General features: G+C 43.0%; 1 protein-coding gene across 1 annotated transcript; it reads right to left on the reverse strand.

Moving 5' to 3' along the window:
* Nucleotides 1-922: 922 nt before the first annotated feature.
* Nucleotides 923-8,088, reverse strand: CUNH1orf50 (chromosome unknown C1orf50 homolog). The gene is made up of 5 exons (XM_073655244.1): nt 7,933-8,088; nt 5,358-5,473; nt 3,916-4,002; nt 3,349-3,480; nt 923-1,320 (listed from the first exon to the last, which is right to left on the reverse strand). Exons 1-5 carry the CDS (start codon nt 8,063-8,065, stop codon nt 1,135-1,137), a joined length of 654 nt encoding a protein of 217 aa, XP_073511345.1. The 5' UTR covers nt 8,066-8,088; the 3' UTR covers nt 923-1,134.
* Nucleotides 8,089-15,961: the final 7,873 nt, after the last annotated feature.

Consider the following 15,961-nt stretch of genomic DNA (forward strand, 5'->3'; position numbering starts at 1 on the left):
TGACTGACAGCCAGTTCTACAGCGTAACAGTGCAGAGGCGGTTGTCAGTCAAAGTGATTTCCATTGCTTCTGTTACATTTCTCTATAAGTCACTAGTGCGGCCGCACTTATACACTGGAGTCTAAAATTGTGCCCAGTGAAAGAAGGACGTCGCTGAACTAGAGCGGGTGCAGAGAAGAGCAACCGAGGTTATTACAGGGAACCCGTCACCTGTAGAAATGCCATTTACTTGCAGTTATAAAGGTAATCTGCAGATAAATAGCTTTTATCATGTCTGGACGGTTTATTGGAGCGGCAGCTACAGGGAGAAATTTAAGATTTATTCTCCCTGCAGCTGCAGCTGCTTGCTGCCAGCCATCAGGGCAGTGCAGGGCGCTTTTAGTCGCTGATCACAGGACAGTGATTGACAGTATGCTCGGCCGTGCCTGTAAATCAATGTGCTGGGGAGTGATTATAGTGAGCGGCAACAGTAACCGCTCCGATGACTGGATGCGATCGGCTGCAGAGAGATTAAAATGTCATATTCTCCCTGTAGTTGCTGCTTATCCGGGAATTATCTGAACGCAAATCATCTTGGTGCTCTAAGGTGACCCAAGTCCGGTTACAGAGAAAGTGTAAATTCCTGTATATTTAGGACTAGAGATGAAAAGATCGATTCAGAGGTCGTTGGATAAGCGTCCAGGTCAGTGGTACCTGGCCGTCAGACAGGTGGTCCGCGAATCTCTTACCTTCCGGCGTCCCCAGCGCGGCTTTTTATTAGCCAAAACTGTCGCGACTGGAAGACCACCCTCCCCATCTTAGCACATAGCCATTGATATACCCTTTTAAGTGGGTAACCAGGTACAGAAAATTACTAGGTATATTCAGCTTTATAAACCCAACTAAACTGAAGAACGTGAACATAAAACCATTAAAATGCAGATATTATAACATAAATCTGTAGTCTCGGCCATCATCGCCATATACATAGATTTACAGACACAGACTTCTCAATATAACGAGGTCTTCTTTCAGATCTATCACTAGATCCCATTGCTGGTAAGGGATCGCCGTCCATAGTGCAGGGGAGGAGATAAGGCCTTGGTTTGGTAAAGGGTCCTGGGCACATAGACGTTCTTACATACATATGTCAGGTTAATTAGTCAGTCCCTTAAAGTTGGGCTCCGCACTTGAAGGAAGAGCAATTTGGTCATTGAGTAATTTATCAATAATGGTAATTTCAGCATCTCGCTTCTCGATGTTCTCGAAAGGAGTCCAGGACATGTCATGCTGGAGTTTATAAGCGGCCAGAAATTCATGAGGACGGCTTGGACCCCAGTCCTATAAAGGGTGAAGAAGACAAAAAAGATTACTGAACTGCAATTTCTCCATTATATTACTTACAAAACCAATCTGCTCCTGCTCATGGATGCCCCTTCGATTAGGATCGTCTGTTGATGGGAGCTGCGTGGTGCATGGATCCGTATAAAGGACATGAGTCCGTGCACCCCTCTGATTTCTGTCCCAGAGGGGGGGGGATCAAAGCAAAGCGGCACAGGACCTCTGTCCATGTTGTCTCAGCAATGGGTGGCTGTCAGGAGCCGAACCCCAACAATACAACTTCCAACCTTTCTCTAGGATTATATAAACCATCAGTGACGCTTTATGGGGCCATCTAGCACTGTAGACCCTCATCTATCAGATCCATGCACCAGGTAATTGAATGTTACATAGGCCAATGAGAATTAAAGGGGTATTCCAGTTTTGTTCACTTCCATATTGGGAGGTGAGCAGAGCCGGTGACGTCACATCTACTGATATCTGCCAGGTCACTGCATGATTGCGGGCATCATGGATCTGTCTTATTCTAACATATAGGACAGGTGCACATTATCTGCCTCTCACACATGAAACCAGGAAGGTATCAATAAGCGTGACGTCACCGGCCTCTCCTGATGCGGAAGTGAGCGGAGGCGTGATAACCCTTCAATCCTCAATTTACATTTTATTGACCTACTGCTGCTGTCACCAACCGAGAAGGGTCTCCAAGACAACCTGAAAATCTTGGAGAAATTCAGCTCCACATGGGCATTACCCATCACCCCAAACAAACACAACATCATGGTGTTTCAGAAGAGAAACAGAAGAGAAACAGAAGACCGGACCAGCACCCTTCATTCGTGCTAAACAACTGTGCTCTTACAGGAACGGACAAGTACACCTACCTGGGCCTGGAAATTCACCAGTCAGGGAGCTTCAAACAAGCCATAGAGACCCTGAAGGACAAGGCCTGCAAAACCTTCTATGCCATCCGAAGGAAACTACCATCCGAAACCGCCAGTGAGGATCTAGCTAAAAATCTTCAATGCCATCATTGCCCCAATCCTCCTGTACGGCAGCGAAGTGTGGGGTCCTCACATATACCTTGACTGGTCAAGGTGGGATTCCAGCCCAACAGAAATATTCCACCTGGAATTCTGTAAGCCCCTTCTCCAGGTCCATCGGAGCACCACCAACAGTGCCTGTCGGGCTGATCTGGGCAGATTCCCTCTACACCTAGCAGTCCTGAAGAGGGCGCTGTCATTCCATGCTCACCTACATAGTAGCAGTCTGAGCTCCTATCACAATAAAGCCCTGCTACACGCAAGGGGGTCAAACAAACCAGGACCCCCGGAACAACTCACTCAAACCCAACCGGACCAAAACACCAATCACAACAGGCTAACAAAAGCCAGAATCAGGAAGATGGTAGACGAGGGCCAGGAGAGATACGTCAGTGACTGGAGGAAGGATATCATAGCCTCACAGAAACTGATCATGTACCGGAGTCTACAGAGAGACTACAGATTGGCTCCATATCTGGAGAAACTCCCAGACCCCAGAGACTGCCAGATCCTGAGCCGCTATAGACTCAGTGCCCACAATCTGGCCATAGAGTCCGGCCGGCACAGACAGAGCTACAAGCCAAGGAAGGACAGACCGTGACCACACTGGGACCTGGAGGCTAAGACCCACATCCTGCTACACTGCACCAAATACTCAGCAGTGAGGGACACTCACTTCAGGAGACTCTCTGATCTCTCCCCGAAATTCAGATCCATGAAGGAGGAAGAGAAAACATATCTCCTGCTAGGGGAAGAAGAGAGCGCGGTGGAGATAGCAGCGCAGTATATGAACGCATGCCACAGGCTGCGAGAAAGACAACTGTGATATGCTCTGGACTTCCATAGCTCCCACCCTGGATGTGTCCCACCCATCGTCCCCATCCCCTACACTTGCTTTGGCAAAACTAATGTTTATTTGGTCCTGCCAATAAAGCTTCTTTGAACTAAATAAATTATATATATGAGAGCTAACACCAGGCGTTACCTTCGGAGAGAGAATGGAGAAATATCTCTGCCCGCTTTCCCTCTTATAGAGGTAATAGATATTCCCGGGTTTCTTCACCACGTTACAAGCGGCGTGGTGCAAATCAGCATCTCTTTTGGCTTCTTCTAATACCTGCAGAAAAGGAAGGGCCGTATCATGTTCACCTAAAAATCAGGTAAAATTATAAAAAAAAAAAAAAAAAAAACGCTTTTAAATGAAGCAAATGTCATCAGAATCACTTTGATAGATCTGATTTAGCCTTAATTTTTTCACAAAATAAACTGCATGTATTATTATAGAACTCTTGGACTTGATGAAGCTGTTGTACTTACTTTGAAAATCCACGTCTCAATGGCTGTTGAAATTAAAATGAGCTCCTCATAAAAAGCCCATTTTAACATCAGGATTATTCAGCCATTCTGACGTGGATTTTCAAAGTAAGTACACCAGTCTTATCAGACCATATCTATTTTATATTATGCTGTATCTAGCACTGTAGCCATGTAATTCTGAAAATAACAGCATATCCTAGCAATACGCCATCCCTCTCTATGGTGGTAAACTCACCTTCCTCGCTTGCTCCTGCAGGATCCGGATCTGCTCCGCTATAACTGTTAATCTGTTACAGGCATTGGCCCGTATGAAGTCATCTGCCTATAGGATGGGAGAGAAAAAGAAAGTGCGTGCCGACAGACCAGGACACATCCAATCACTGCTTATCCACCTTTGGGGACAACTTTATTTAGTTTTATTTTTTTTACCTAAATGCATGTCTTTGGGAATAAAAATCATTTTAGCAATTGGGTTTCATTAAAAAATGTTGCACCATTTGGCTTTCCCAGGATTTCTATTTCCCTGCACAGAGGAGCTCAGAAAAAGACAGGTAAAAAAAAAGTTACGAACGGTTTAAATCAGACCATCAAAACAAGCTCACTGACAGATTCTCAGTTACCTCATTCTGAAGCCAGCAATAGGCAACGCAGCACAGAGGCAAATGGTGCACAAAAAAATGTTTTAATAATTGTAATTTTTATTGAAATATTTAACAAGAAACATACCTGACTTAGTGTATGTTCACACTCCTAAAAGATAGGAAAAAAAAATCTTTCTATTCATTTCTATGAAAAAAACAACGACTTTGCTGTTCTTATGTTCAGGCTATTGAGCGTCTTTTAAATGCTTCAAACGTGCTTGGTTGGAGAAAAAGTGTGTGTCACTTCTTTAGAGCGGCTCCTGGCGGAGAGTGCACTTTCCAGTCAAAATAATGTAAAAAAAAACAATAAAAAACAAACAACTCTGCAAAAACACCTCAAAAACTCTTCAAAACTTCTGCAGAAAATGCAAAACTCCTCAAACAAAATCCCCAAAGGCTATATGCATACGGGAGTCTTTTTTTGGAGCAGAAACTGATGTCAAACTCTCCAAATCTTCATCAGAAACTTGGGAGTTTCTGCTAAATTCTTACTCATTTTCTGCACAAAAAAACTCTGCAAAAAAAAGTATGAGATCTGATTTGGTAGGTGAGAGGCTTTGGCCTAAGGTCTAAGGGGTGGCTTTTCTCCTTATTGAGAGTGACATACCAGCCTCTAACGCAGCCAAATCAGATCATATTCTTTGCACTGATGAGGGGCAATACCCCAAAACACTGTGTCTGCAAATTGAGATTCTGATTTGGCTTTTATCATAAGTCATATTTCAAGGCTTGGTAAAGGGTTGATATTGACTTGTAGGATTGCTGCTTCCAACAGGTGGCGCTATAAAATTCTGGTCCTCTTCCTCTCTGAAGAAGCAATTTGAATATTTAATTTCCCAGAGGAGCATTGCATGGCAAATAAGCCTCTATACAATGGCATGCCAGAGCCGGCATGTCACTCTCCGTAAGGAGAAACGCACCTCCTTAGAAAATAATCGTATACTTCAGTGCTCAATGTGTCCAGCAGCGTTAGAAAAACTATGGGGGGGGGGTGGTGTACTCAAATTTGGATTTTATTGCTATCTAAAATACTGACCTTTTGCACCTGCTGAGCAAGTTCCACAAGGTTGGAGGGGTCCCCTATACGATTGGTTTGATAGGTGCTGACAAGTTGGACCCCGGATGGATTTGAACTACTTTCGACGAGACTCACTAGAAAAAAAAATGTAATATAATATTTTGACCGTTTAATTATTTTAGCACACATCCAATAAAAGAAATAGTACAAAACACAATTCACAGGAGTATATAGGTGACACGTTCAGGGCGGCCACGTGTATGACGTTCTTTATATTTAGAATGGAGGCATAAGCCACAGAAGTGGAAAAGGCTGTGGGTGCTACCATAATAATTGGCACAGAGGTATACATACTATATGTGTGTTACATGCCATAGGACATCGTTGCATGTGGTAGATGGAGGGGTGCAGGACCTGCTGAGAATCCAAGAATGTGCATGTTGCAAAATTGCTGAAAAATTTAAGGCGACCCCATTACCTTTCATTCTGCTGGAATACAACGATGTGACCTGTGTCGTGGCCACAGTCGGGGTGTAGCCCCAATTTTAGTGTGCTGTACTGTTGTGGAAGCAAAACTGCATCAAAATCCATGAGAAATGTTTATGAAACGTGCAGATTTTGATGCAGATTTCATCCTATACGGATGAAAAATCCATAGCATATTATCCACCATGTGCGAGTATTCAGCTAGGATCACCCCTCCTAAGCCGTCTACATGACTATGTAGGTCATAGGAATCTGAATAAAATGATACCTTGATATCTGCGATCCGATGTTTTATTCCAGAGAAATCCACGTGTTTTTTTTTTTTAATATGTAAATGAGCTGTTAAGATCTATGGGCCGGACATAGATCTCCCTGAAACTCCTTCTCCAGAGCTTATTTTAAATGAAAGGAGGCGTTACCAGTGTGAGACATGTAATGACTGACAGTCCTATCTCCTGATATACATGTCTCACACTGGTAACTCCCCCTTTAATTTATAATAATCTCTGGAGGTGGTTTCTCGGGGAGATCTATGTCCGGCCCGTAGATTTTAATGGCTCATTTACATATTAAGAAAAACTTAGATTTCTCTGAAATAAAACATGAGATCACAGATATCAAGGTATCACTTTATTCAGCTTCCTAAGACCTACATGGCCATATAGACAGCTCAGGAGGGTTGATCCTGATCACCACATAGGCATACAGGTTATAAACAGCTGAAACTAATCATTCCTGTATGCCTCACAGATGATAACTTGTTTTAAAAAAAATAATCATCTTTTAGCACTTTATGTAAATGAGTTCTTCCATGTCATGGGGAGATAACGCTGCCTCCTCGCTTCATTATCCTATCTCTCTCCTCCCCTCTCGTCACTGTGATGTCAGGTGCATGGCAGGAAATCCCACGCCTGTGCATTCCTCCTGCCGTCGCTCTTCTTCACCGTTCCGTCTTTCCATGGGCATTGGCTTCACTTTTGTAAAAAGTGCGCCAGAGAGTCACTGTAACTTAGGCTCCCAGTAATTTCCAGCACCCAGGAAAGGTGCACTCCCGATTCCCTTCCTCCTGCCCTGCATAGTGTGCATGTCGTTTTCTGCACTCCAGAGATCACTGTGAGCGGAATTTACAATGACTCTCCGGCGCCTGCGCAGGACAAAAGTGAAGCCAGTGCCCATGGAAGAGCGAAACAGTGAAGAGGAGAGATGGCACAAGTGCGGGACAGAAGCATCCATCAGGCATATAGTGAGGGCTAGATTCAACATTATACAACCCGTATGTCCATATTAATAGGTCAGATCGCCCAAATGTGGTGATAGATTCCTATAAAGGTTGTCTCATTAAAAACAAGTCATCATCTATGCAGAAGGTAGGAGATCACTTACTGATCCGCAGGCACCGCGCTGATCCGCAGAATGGGGAATTTTTTATCCCCAACAGGAAACTTTTATCCTCCTTATAAGATGGAGCGGCCGTCAGATGCCCGACCGACTGCTGCTTCATTCATTCTCTATGGGGCTGTTGGAAAAAGCTGAGCTCAGCACAGGACAGTCCTAAAGAGAATAAATGGAGCGGCGGTACAGCACAAGCCCCGGCGGTACAGCACGAGCCCCCGCGGTACAGCACGAGCCCCCGCGGTACAGCACGAGCCCCCGCGGTACAGCACGAGCCCCCGCGGTACAGCACGAGCCCCCGCGGTACAGCACGAGCCCCCGCGGTACAGCATCAGCAGTACAGAGCGAGCACCGGCAGTCCAATCTAACAGGGATAAAAGCAGCCTGTGCTGCCGATCGGGGCAGGTATCAGCAGTCGGACCCCACTAATACTGTGGACAGGTGATAAAGGGGCTATCCAGTGAAAACAAGAGAAGTTACATAACTTGTAGTTGTGCAGATACCATATATCACCAGTGATAGCTACAGAACGTATATAGTGATAGTCACACATCCCTATGTAGCAGAGTGTGTGGGGCTGTGTATGTACGTACATGTATGTATGTATGTGTGTGTGTGTGTGTGTGTGTGTGTGTGTGTGTGTGTGTGTGTGTGTGTGTGTGTGTGTGTGTGTGTGTGTATATATATGTCTCCATACGCACAGGGAAGCTGTTACCTGTAGTCACCTGCTGACTGCGGCTCTCCATGTTCCCGTCCTGCGCTGCTCTCTGCTCAGAGTGAACACTCCAGCATGTTACAAAACAGCTGGCCCCGCTGCCTGCTGGGAACCCTGAAACCCCGGCAGCCATCTTTGATCAGGGCAACAACAGGACTATCAAGATACTTTAAAATTGACCAGAGTTTATTCTCCCCCCGTGAAAGAATATTTTATATTTCACTAAAGATTTGAAAATCACCGGCTTTATAATATTTTGTCAACAAAATGCAATTTCTTAGGTGAGGTAAGAGGAAGGGAGGGGGGAATGTGTGTGACCACGTGATGTATGAGGAGATGCTGACGTCAGAAGGGCACGTGACAGCCTTAAGCCATGTGACTGACGGGAGTCCTGAGCTCAGCAGGCTGCGTCTAACGCTCCACTTCTGATCTGTTGTGATAAACTATGGCAATGAGGATCCATCTCTTTGCATTCTTGTTTTCTATACATTTTACAGAGTGGCCCAAATATTTGGGGAAACTGATATTGTGTATTAACCCCTTCCCCACCTTGGTTTTTTGCATTTTCGTCTTTTGCTCCCCTTCTTCCCAGAGCCATAACTTTTTTATTTTTTGGTCAATATAGCCGTGTGAGGGCTTGTTTTTTGCGGGACGAGTTGTACTTTTGAACGCCTCCATTGGTTTTACCATAGCGTGTACTGGAAAACAATTCCAAGTGCGGTGAAATTGCAAAAAAAAGTGCAATTCCACAATTGTTTTTTGTTTTTCTACCACGTTCACTGAATGCTAAAACTCACCTGCCATTCTTATTCTCCAGGTCATTACGAGTTTGTAGACACCAAACATGTACAGGTTATTTTTTATTTAAGTGGTGAAAAAAACCTCAAAACTTTGTAAAAAAAAAACGCCATTTTCCGAGACTCTTAGCGTCTCCATTTTTCGGGATCTGGCGCCGGGTGAGGGCTTATTTTTTTGAGCGCCGAGCTGACATTTTTATACCATTTTGGGGTACATCCAATGTTTTGATCACCCGTTATTGCATTTTATTACAATGTTGCGGCAACCAAAAAAGCGTAATTCTGGAGTTTTGATTTTATTTCTCGTTACGCCGTTTACCGATCGGATTAATTATTTTTATATTTTGATAGATCGGGAGATTCTGAATGCGGCATTACCAAATATGTGTATTTTTGATTTTTTTTTTAATTGTTTTATTTTGAATAGGGCAAAAGGAGGGTGATTCAAACTTTTGGTAATCTTTTTAGAAACATTTTTTTACTTGCTTCAATAGTCCCGTTAGGAGACTAGAAGCTGCGATTATCTGATCTCCTATGTTACACACAGCAAAATGCTCATCTGCTATGAACGCCGACCGCTGGGTGGCGCTCACAGCAGTTTGGCAATGACTACCACAGGGGTCTCCTGCAGACTTTGGGTTGTCATGCCAACCCATAGGTGCCCCGTGATCATGTGACCTGGGAGCCAGCTGCGGGTGGGTCACGATTCCACCTGCGGCTGTTATGGGCACATGTCAGCTGCCATGTGCCTGAAAAGATGCGGGCTCAGCACCGGAGCCTGCATCAAAAGGAGGGAAACAGCCTTGGATGTACCTATACTTCAAAGTCGTAAAGGGGTTAAACATATCTGCCTGAAATGATGTAGTCAGCCTCATGCTGCCCTATATCCAGCAGCCTGGATCAGCCGTCAGGTTTCCTTTAACCCATTCACGACCGTGGCGATTTTTCATTTTCATTTTTTCCTCCCCTTCTTCTAAGAGCCATTATTTTTATTTATTTTTTCCATCCACATGGCCGTATAAAGGCCTATTTCTGCGGGGCAAGTTGAACTTTTAAATCATTAATTTTATCATGTGATGCACTGGAAAACGGGAGAAAAAAAAAGTGTGTTGAAATTGCAAAAAAAAAGTGCAATTACACAATTTTTTTTATTTCTGTATGTATATATGTATTTATGTGTATATGTTCAGTATATGGTAAAACTGGCCTGGCAATATGATTCGGGATTCACTGACTGAGGACCAATAACTCAAAATATATTATAACCACCAACATACACAAAAAAATCACTGACTGAGGTGGAATAGCAATAATTACAAAATAATACTTTATTATAAATATTAAAATATTATAAACAAAACCACCGTACTAAATGCAGTCTATCCTGTATGTCCCCTCTTTTATCACACGGGTCATACTCAGGATATTAATATTCCCTAAAACCAATCACCCAATGTGTAATAACTGATGTCTAGACTACTCTCAATATATCTCTATCCTAAATTGCCAACCCTTAGACGAATATAAGTTATTTCCATAGGGGGAACATGGGATTATTATTGCACTCTGCCCTCTGCAGAATATCAGACTATAGACCCCTTCTTATCCTGTATATAGTCGGGGTTATATGAGACAGGAGAAATATTTTATTATTTCCATAGGGGGAGCCTATAATTATTATTGCACTTTGCCCTCTGCAGAAAATATAGACCCCTTCTCATCTTGTGTATTGTCGTAGTTATATGAAAAAGGACGGATTTTTTATTTTTTTTCCCCTTCTCCCCCCTCTAATCTTTTTTTATATAAACTACAATCCACTAATAGAGGATACAGATAACACGATTCTATCTATATTGTGCTCTTGTCTAAAAGCAATTGGTATGCAATATCAGTTTACTGCCTGTAAATTTCTGCTGAATCAGATGACTCAATGGCAGCTCTACATCTACATAGGACACAGCTCTTTTTGTTTCACTTACAGACCTAATGAATCATCTGTCATTACACTGTCCCTTTAAGACTTGCTGCCCCTTTATTTATAACTCAGGGTATCACAGCAGCCTCTTAGCATGTACGTCCCTATATCCACATACATGCCCCAAAACATACAAGTACGCCTCTACGCGTTTCACCCATCTAATATTTTTATGGGCACATCAGGAGGCTCAGGCACTATGTTGCTTGCTAATACATTTGCAGGAGTCTCTGCTCCCGGCTATTATGAGAGCAACATGCGGCAATATGATTCTCCAGGTTGATGCGAGTACGCAGATACCAAACATGTATAGGGGGTTTTTTTTTCGTTTTTTAAAAAAATTCAGAAATTTGTGAGAAAAAAAAATTTAGCATGTCGCCATTTTCCAAGACCTGTAACGTTTTCATTTTTCAGAATATGGACCTGTGTGAGGACTTACTGTTTGCACCCTAAGAGCAAATGATACCATTTCAAGTAGAACAAGGGAAAAATGTTTGACTTTGGGTTTTATGTATAATTTTAATTTTACTATTTATGTAGTATATATAAGCAGTCCACATGTCAAAACGCGGACCATGTAAGAAGCCGGACAGTCGGTGAAATTGACAGAAGAAGAAGGAAAAAACTGACCATAAAAGCCCAAATCGATCAGAACTTGTGATTCAAAATTGTATTTTATTGACAATCAGGTGATAACAAAAAATTAATAACAAACCAATAACCATAAAAACAAGGGGTGCACACCCAGGAAGATAAAAAATAATGTCCACAGGGAGTAGATCAATAATATGCAGTAATTTAAAGGTACACTAATACCAGAATATTGTACCATTGTTGTTCTGTATGATATAGGGAAAATATATATCTTTGTACCGTGTTAGCCAGTAGATAGAAAAATATTTAGATTTGAGAGTCCTCAGTGGTTGATACCTTTTAATGGCTAACTGAAAAGATGGTAACAAATTGCAAGCTTTCGAGACTACTCAGGTCTCTTCATCAGGCATAGAATACCACAAAATCTGAAGAGTCACATATTTATACACAATAAGACACACTTTTGTAGAATAATTTACAGTGGGTACAGAAAGTATTCAGACCCCTTTAAAATTTTCACTCTTTGGCTGCGTGCCCACTATGCGTTTTTCAAGCGTTTTTACTGCGGAATACGTGCCCCATGGTCCCCAATGATAATCCACATGTGCTGTGCACATGCTGCGGATATTTCCGCTGCGGATTATCATTGCGGAAAAATACGCAGCATGTCCATTAATTTTGCGGACACGCAGCGTAATTGACGCCATTGACTTGCATTGAAACGCTTAATATCCGTGTCAGCACATTTGCACACACGGATATTAAGCGTTTCAATGTGCGGATGGTACCCGGGTCTGGAGAAGAGGAGACTCTCCTCCTGACCCAGGTACCATAGTACCTGTGAAAAAAAGAATTCAAAATAGAAAATAAAGATTATATTCACTTTCCGATGTCCCCCGGCCTCCTCAGCGATACGTCCGGTCTCTTGTACGGCTTGCGGTGGTGTGAGGACCTGCCATGACGTCATTTAGCCATGTGACAGGTCACGCGACCGCTGACGCCGGTCGCGTGACCTGTCACATGACTCAATGACGTCATCGCAGGTCCTTCACACCACCACGACCCATACAACAGACCAGACGGAGCGGAGAAAACACCGGGGGCCATCAGAAGGTAAGTATAATCTTTATTTTTTACCATTCTTATTCTTTTTTTTAACTATTACTGTACTTGGTGTAATGCAGCAGCTTGCTAGCATTACTGTAAATGGTCCAGGATGTGTTTTACATGACCATGTACCTTCCCCTTTAACTGACTGGTCACATGACCGTGACATCACGCAGGTCCTTATGCACACAGTTAAGGTCCTGTCAGTATGTGTGTGTGTGTGTGTGCACACGGGATGCATATATAAACCCTGCTTGATGGGAGACAGGTGTGTTCTGTGAGAGGCATGAGGCTTGTTCCCCATGTGTGTGTGGGACACCGTTCGAGTGAGGCCTAGTGAGGCCGAGAGTGAAGCCTGGCAGCCTGAAAGGCCGAGCCCGGATCCTGTGCGTGGATGCCAGTGGCCTTTGAGGAAGAGCCTGCTCGGCATACAAGAGTCCTGAAAGGCGCAGACTGGATGTGAGTGAATACATACCAGTAGCCTTCGAAGGTACGACGGCTGGAGACCCCTACCTGGGAAGCCACAAAGCCACAGTGGTGGCAGATTAAATGGACTGCAGCAACTAAACCCGGCAAAGGTAATACACTTTGTTACATGGACTGTGTTATGGACATTGATAATTTATTACCTTGCCGTAGGCTGTAACCTGGAGCAAGTGGGCCTGTGTGCCACTTGTCTCATGAATATTGTAGATATGTGTGTCGGCGTGCCACGGAGTTGGACCCGGTGAACTGTGGCTTATGATGTAATAAACTGCAACATTGTGAGAAAAGCTTAAAGACATTGCTTATGTGCCTTAATTGACCCGGTGCAGCGAGTAACCCCCAGTATGATGACTAGCGCTGCCTTACATTGGTCACACTATATAAATCCATGCTGGCTGCATGGATTTATATAGTGTGACCAAGTTGTCAAGCACTTTCCCAGTGATGCTTCCAGAAATGCATGCAAAAACGCTTGACAAACACTTCTACCTGGCAGGAGAAACGCATGTAAAATCAGCATGCGTTTTTCATGCCAGGGAGATGCGGAAAAATTATGCAGCATTTCTGCATCGTGGGCACATAGCCTTTGTTTCATTGCAGCCATTTGGTAAATTCTAAAAAGTTTTTTTTTTTTCTCATTAAAGTACACTCTGCACCCCATCTTGACTGAAAAAAAACAGAAATGTAGAAATTTTTGAAAATTTATTAAAAAAGAAAAACTGAAATATCACATGGTCATAAGTATTCAGACCCTTTGCTCAGACACTCATATTTAAGTCACATGCTGTCCATTTACTTGTGATCCTCCTTGAGATGGTTCTACTCCTTCATTGGAGTCCAGCTGTGTTTAATTAAACTGATAGGACTTGATTTGGAAATGCACACACCTGTCTATATAAGACCTCACAGCTCACAGTGCATGTCAGACCAAATGAGAATCATGAGCTCAAAGGAACTGCCCAAGGAGCTCAGAGACAGAATTGTGGCAAGGCACAGATCTGGCCAAGGTTACAAAAGAATTTTTTCATTACTCAAGGTTCCTAAGAGCACAGTGGCCTCCATAATCTTTAAATGGAAGAAGTTTGGGACCACCAGAAGTCTTCCTAGACCTGGCCGTCCAGCCAAACTGAGCAATCGTGGGAGAAGAGCCTTGATGAGAGAGGTAAAGAAGAACCCCAAGATCACTGTGGCTGAGCTCCAGAGATGCCGTAGGGAGATGGGAGAAAGTTCCACAAAGTCAACTATCACTGCAGCCCTCCACCAGTCGGGCCGTTATGGGAAAGTGGCCCGATGGAAGCCTCTCCTCAGTACAAGACATATGAAAGCCCGCATAGAGTTTGCTTAAAAACGCATGAAGGACTCCCAGACTATGAGAAATAAGATTCTCTGGTCTGATGAGATGAAGATAGAACTTTTCGGTGGTATGTGTGGAGAAAACCAGGCACTGCTCATCACCTGCCCAATACAATCCCAACAGTGAAACATGGTGGTGGCAGCATCATGCTATGGGGGTGTTTTTCAGCTGCAGGGACAGGATGACTGGTTGCAATCGAAGGAAACATGAATGCAGCCAAGTACAGAGATATCCTGGATGAAAACCTCTTCCAGAGTGCTCTGGACCTCAGACTTGGTCGAAGGTTCACCTACCAACAAGACAATGACCCTAAGCACACAGCTAAAATAACAAAGGAGTGGCTTCAGAACAACTGTGACCATTCTTGACTGGCCCAGCCAGAGCCCTGACCTAAACCCAATTAAGCATCTCTGGAGAGACCTGAAAATGGCTGTCCACCAATGTTCACCATCCAACCTGACGGAACTGGAGAAGATCTGCAAGGAAGAATGTTAGAGGATCCCCAAATCCAGGTGTGAAAAACTTGTTGCATCATTCCCAAGAAGACTCATGGCTGTACTAGCTCAAAAGGGTGCTTCTACTCAATACTGAGCAAAGGGTCTGAATACCTAAGACCATGTGATATTTCAGTTTTTCTTTTTTAATAAATTTGCAAAAATTTCTATATTTCTGTGTTTTTTTTTTTCAGTCAAGATGGGGTGCAGAGTGTACTTTGAGGAGAAAAAAAATGAACTTTATAGAATTTACCAAATGGCTGCAATGAAACAAAGAGTGAAAAATTTAAAGGGGTCTGAATACTTTCCGTACCCACTGCAAATATACATAATTACCGGAGCATTTGCAGGAATATTTCCTCCTATATATAGGTCTGAGATCTATGTAAAGTGCTAGTGCATAGACACATAGATATCCTATGTGTATACAGGATTTGCATAAAGTGCTAGTGCAGAGTCGTAAATATAATTTTAGATAGTGTGCTTGGCTGAATCTACCATGTAACATCATGATAGTGATAGTACATATTCATACATGTATATGCAGACAGCAGACTTTTTCAATACCAATCAAGATCATTAAGCTGTCATAGTGTGTGGGTATATATATATAATATATATATATATATATATATATATATATATATATATATATATATATATATATATATATATATATATATATATATATATATATATATATGTATATTTATAGCTATAAGGAAAACCATTTGCTGATTAAAATGGTGATCAGAATCCTGCTGGTATAATGTACAAAATTGAGTATAACTAATACTTTATTACTTACAAATGTAGGCTCCTTCTCCTGAGTAGCATCCACCCCGGCGCGCGTTTCGGCTGTCGCCTTCGTCAGGGGGAGGTGTTATCAGGAAAGACCGGAGGTTTAAAAAGAAGGTCAAAAATAATCAAATACAGGGGGATGTTCATATAAGCCATTACTAAAGGAAGGGGCTTGGTATGATGCGCACAGGCATCTGGAAGTAACTACCGCGACTGCGTCATGTTGGCTCACATGACCATGATCTCACGGGTCACATGTGACCAGACGTCACAGGGCACATAAAGATACAGACGGCAAGGAAGGTCCCGGACCCGGAACGCAGAGTATACCAAGCATATGTAGGAGATGGAAAACCAAGTTTTGCAAAGCATATATAAAGGAAGCAATACCAAGTTTGGTCACTAGATATAAAACAATATG

This window comes from Phyllobates terribilis, unplaced genomic scaffold, assembly GCF_046119375.1.
Source record: "Phyllobates terribilis strain yellow unplaced genomic scaffold, ASM4611937v1 Scaffold_12__6_contigs__length_324123572, whole genome shotgun sequence".
Taxonomy (NCBI): Eukaryota; Metazoa; Chordata; class Amphibia; order Anura; family Dendrobatidae; genus Phyllobates; species Phyllobates terribilis.

What these genes read in the sequence shown, in the direction of transcription:
- CUNH1orf50 (XM_073655244.1), bottom strand. Translation starts at nt 8,065, where the DNA reads ATGGCTGCCGGGGTTTCAGGGTTCCCAGCAGGCAGCGGGGCCAGCTGT. An exon ending in CAGTCAGCAGGTGACTACAG is followed by an intron (nt 5,474 to 7,932) that starts GTAACAGCTTCC and finishes TTTTTTTTCTAG; the next exon opens with TGAGTCTCGTCGAAAGTAGT. An exon ending in TTGCTCAGCAGGTGCAAAAG is followed by an intron (nt 4,003 to 5,357) that starts GTCAGTATTTTA and finishes CCCATCCTATAG; the next exon opens with GCAGATGACTTCATACGGGC.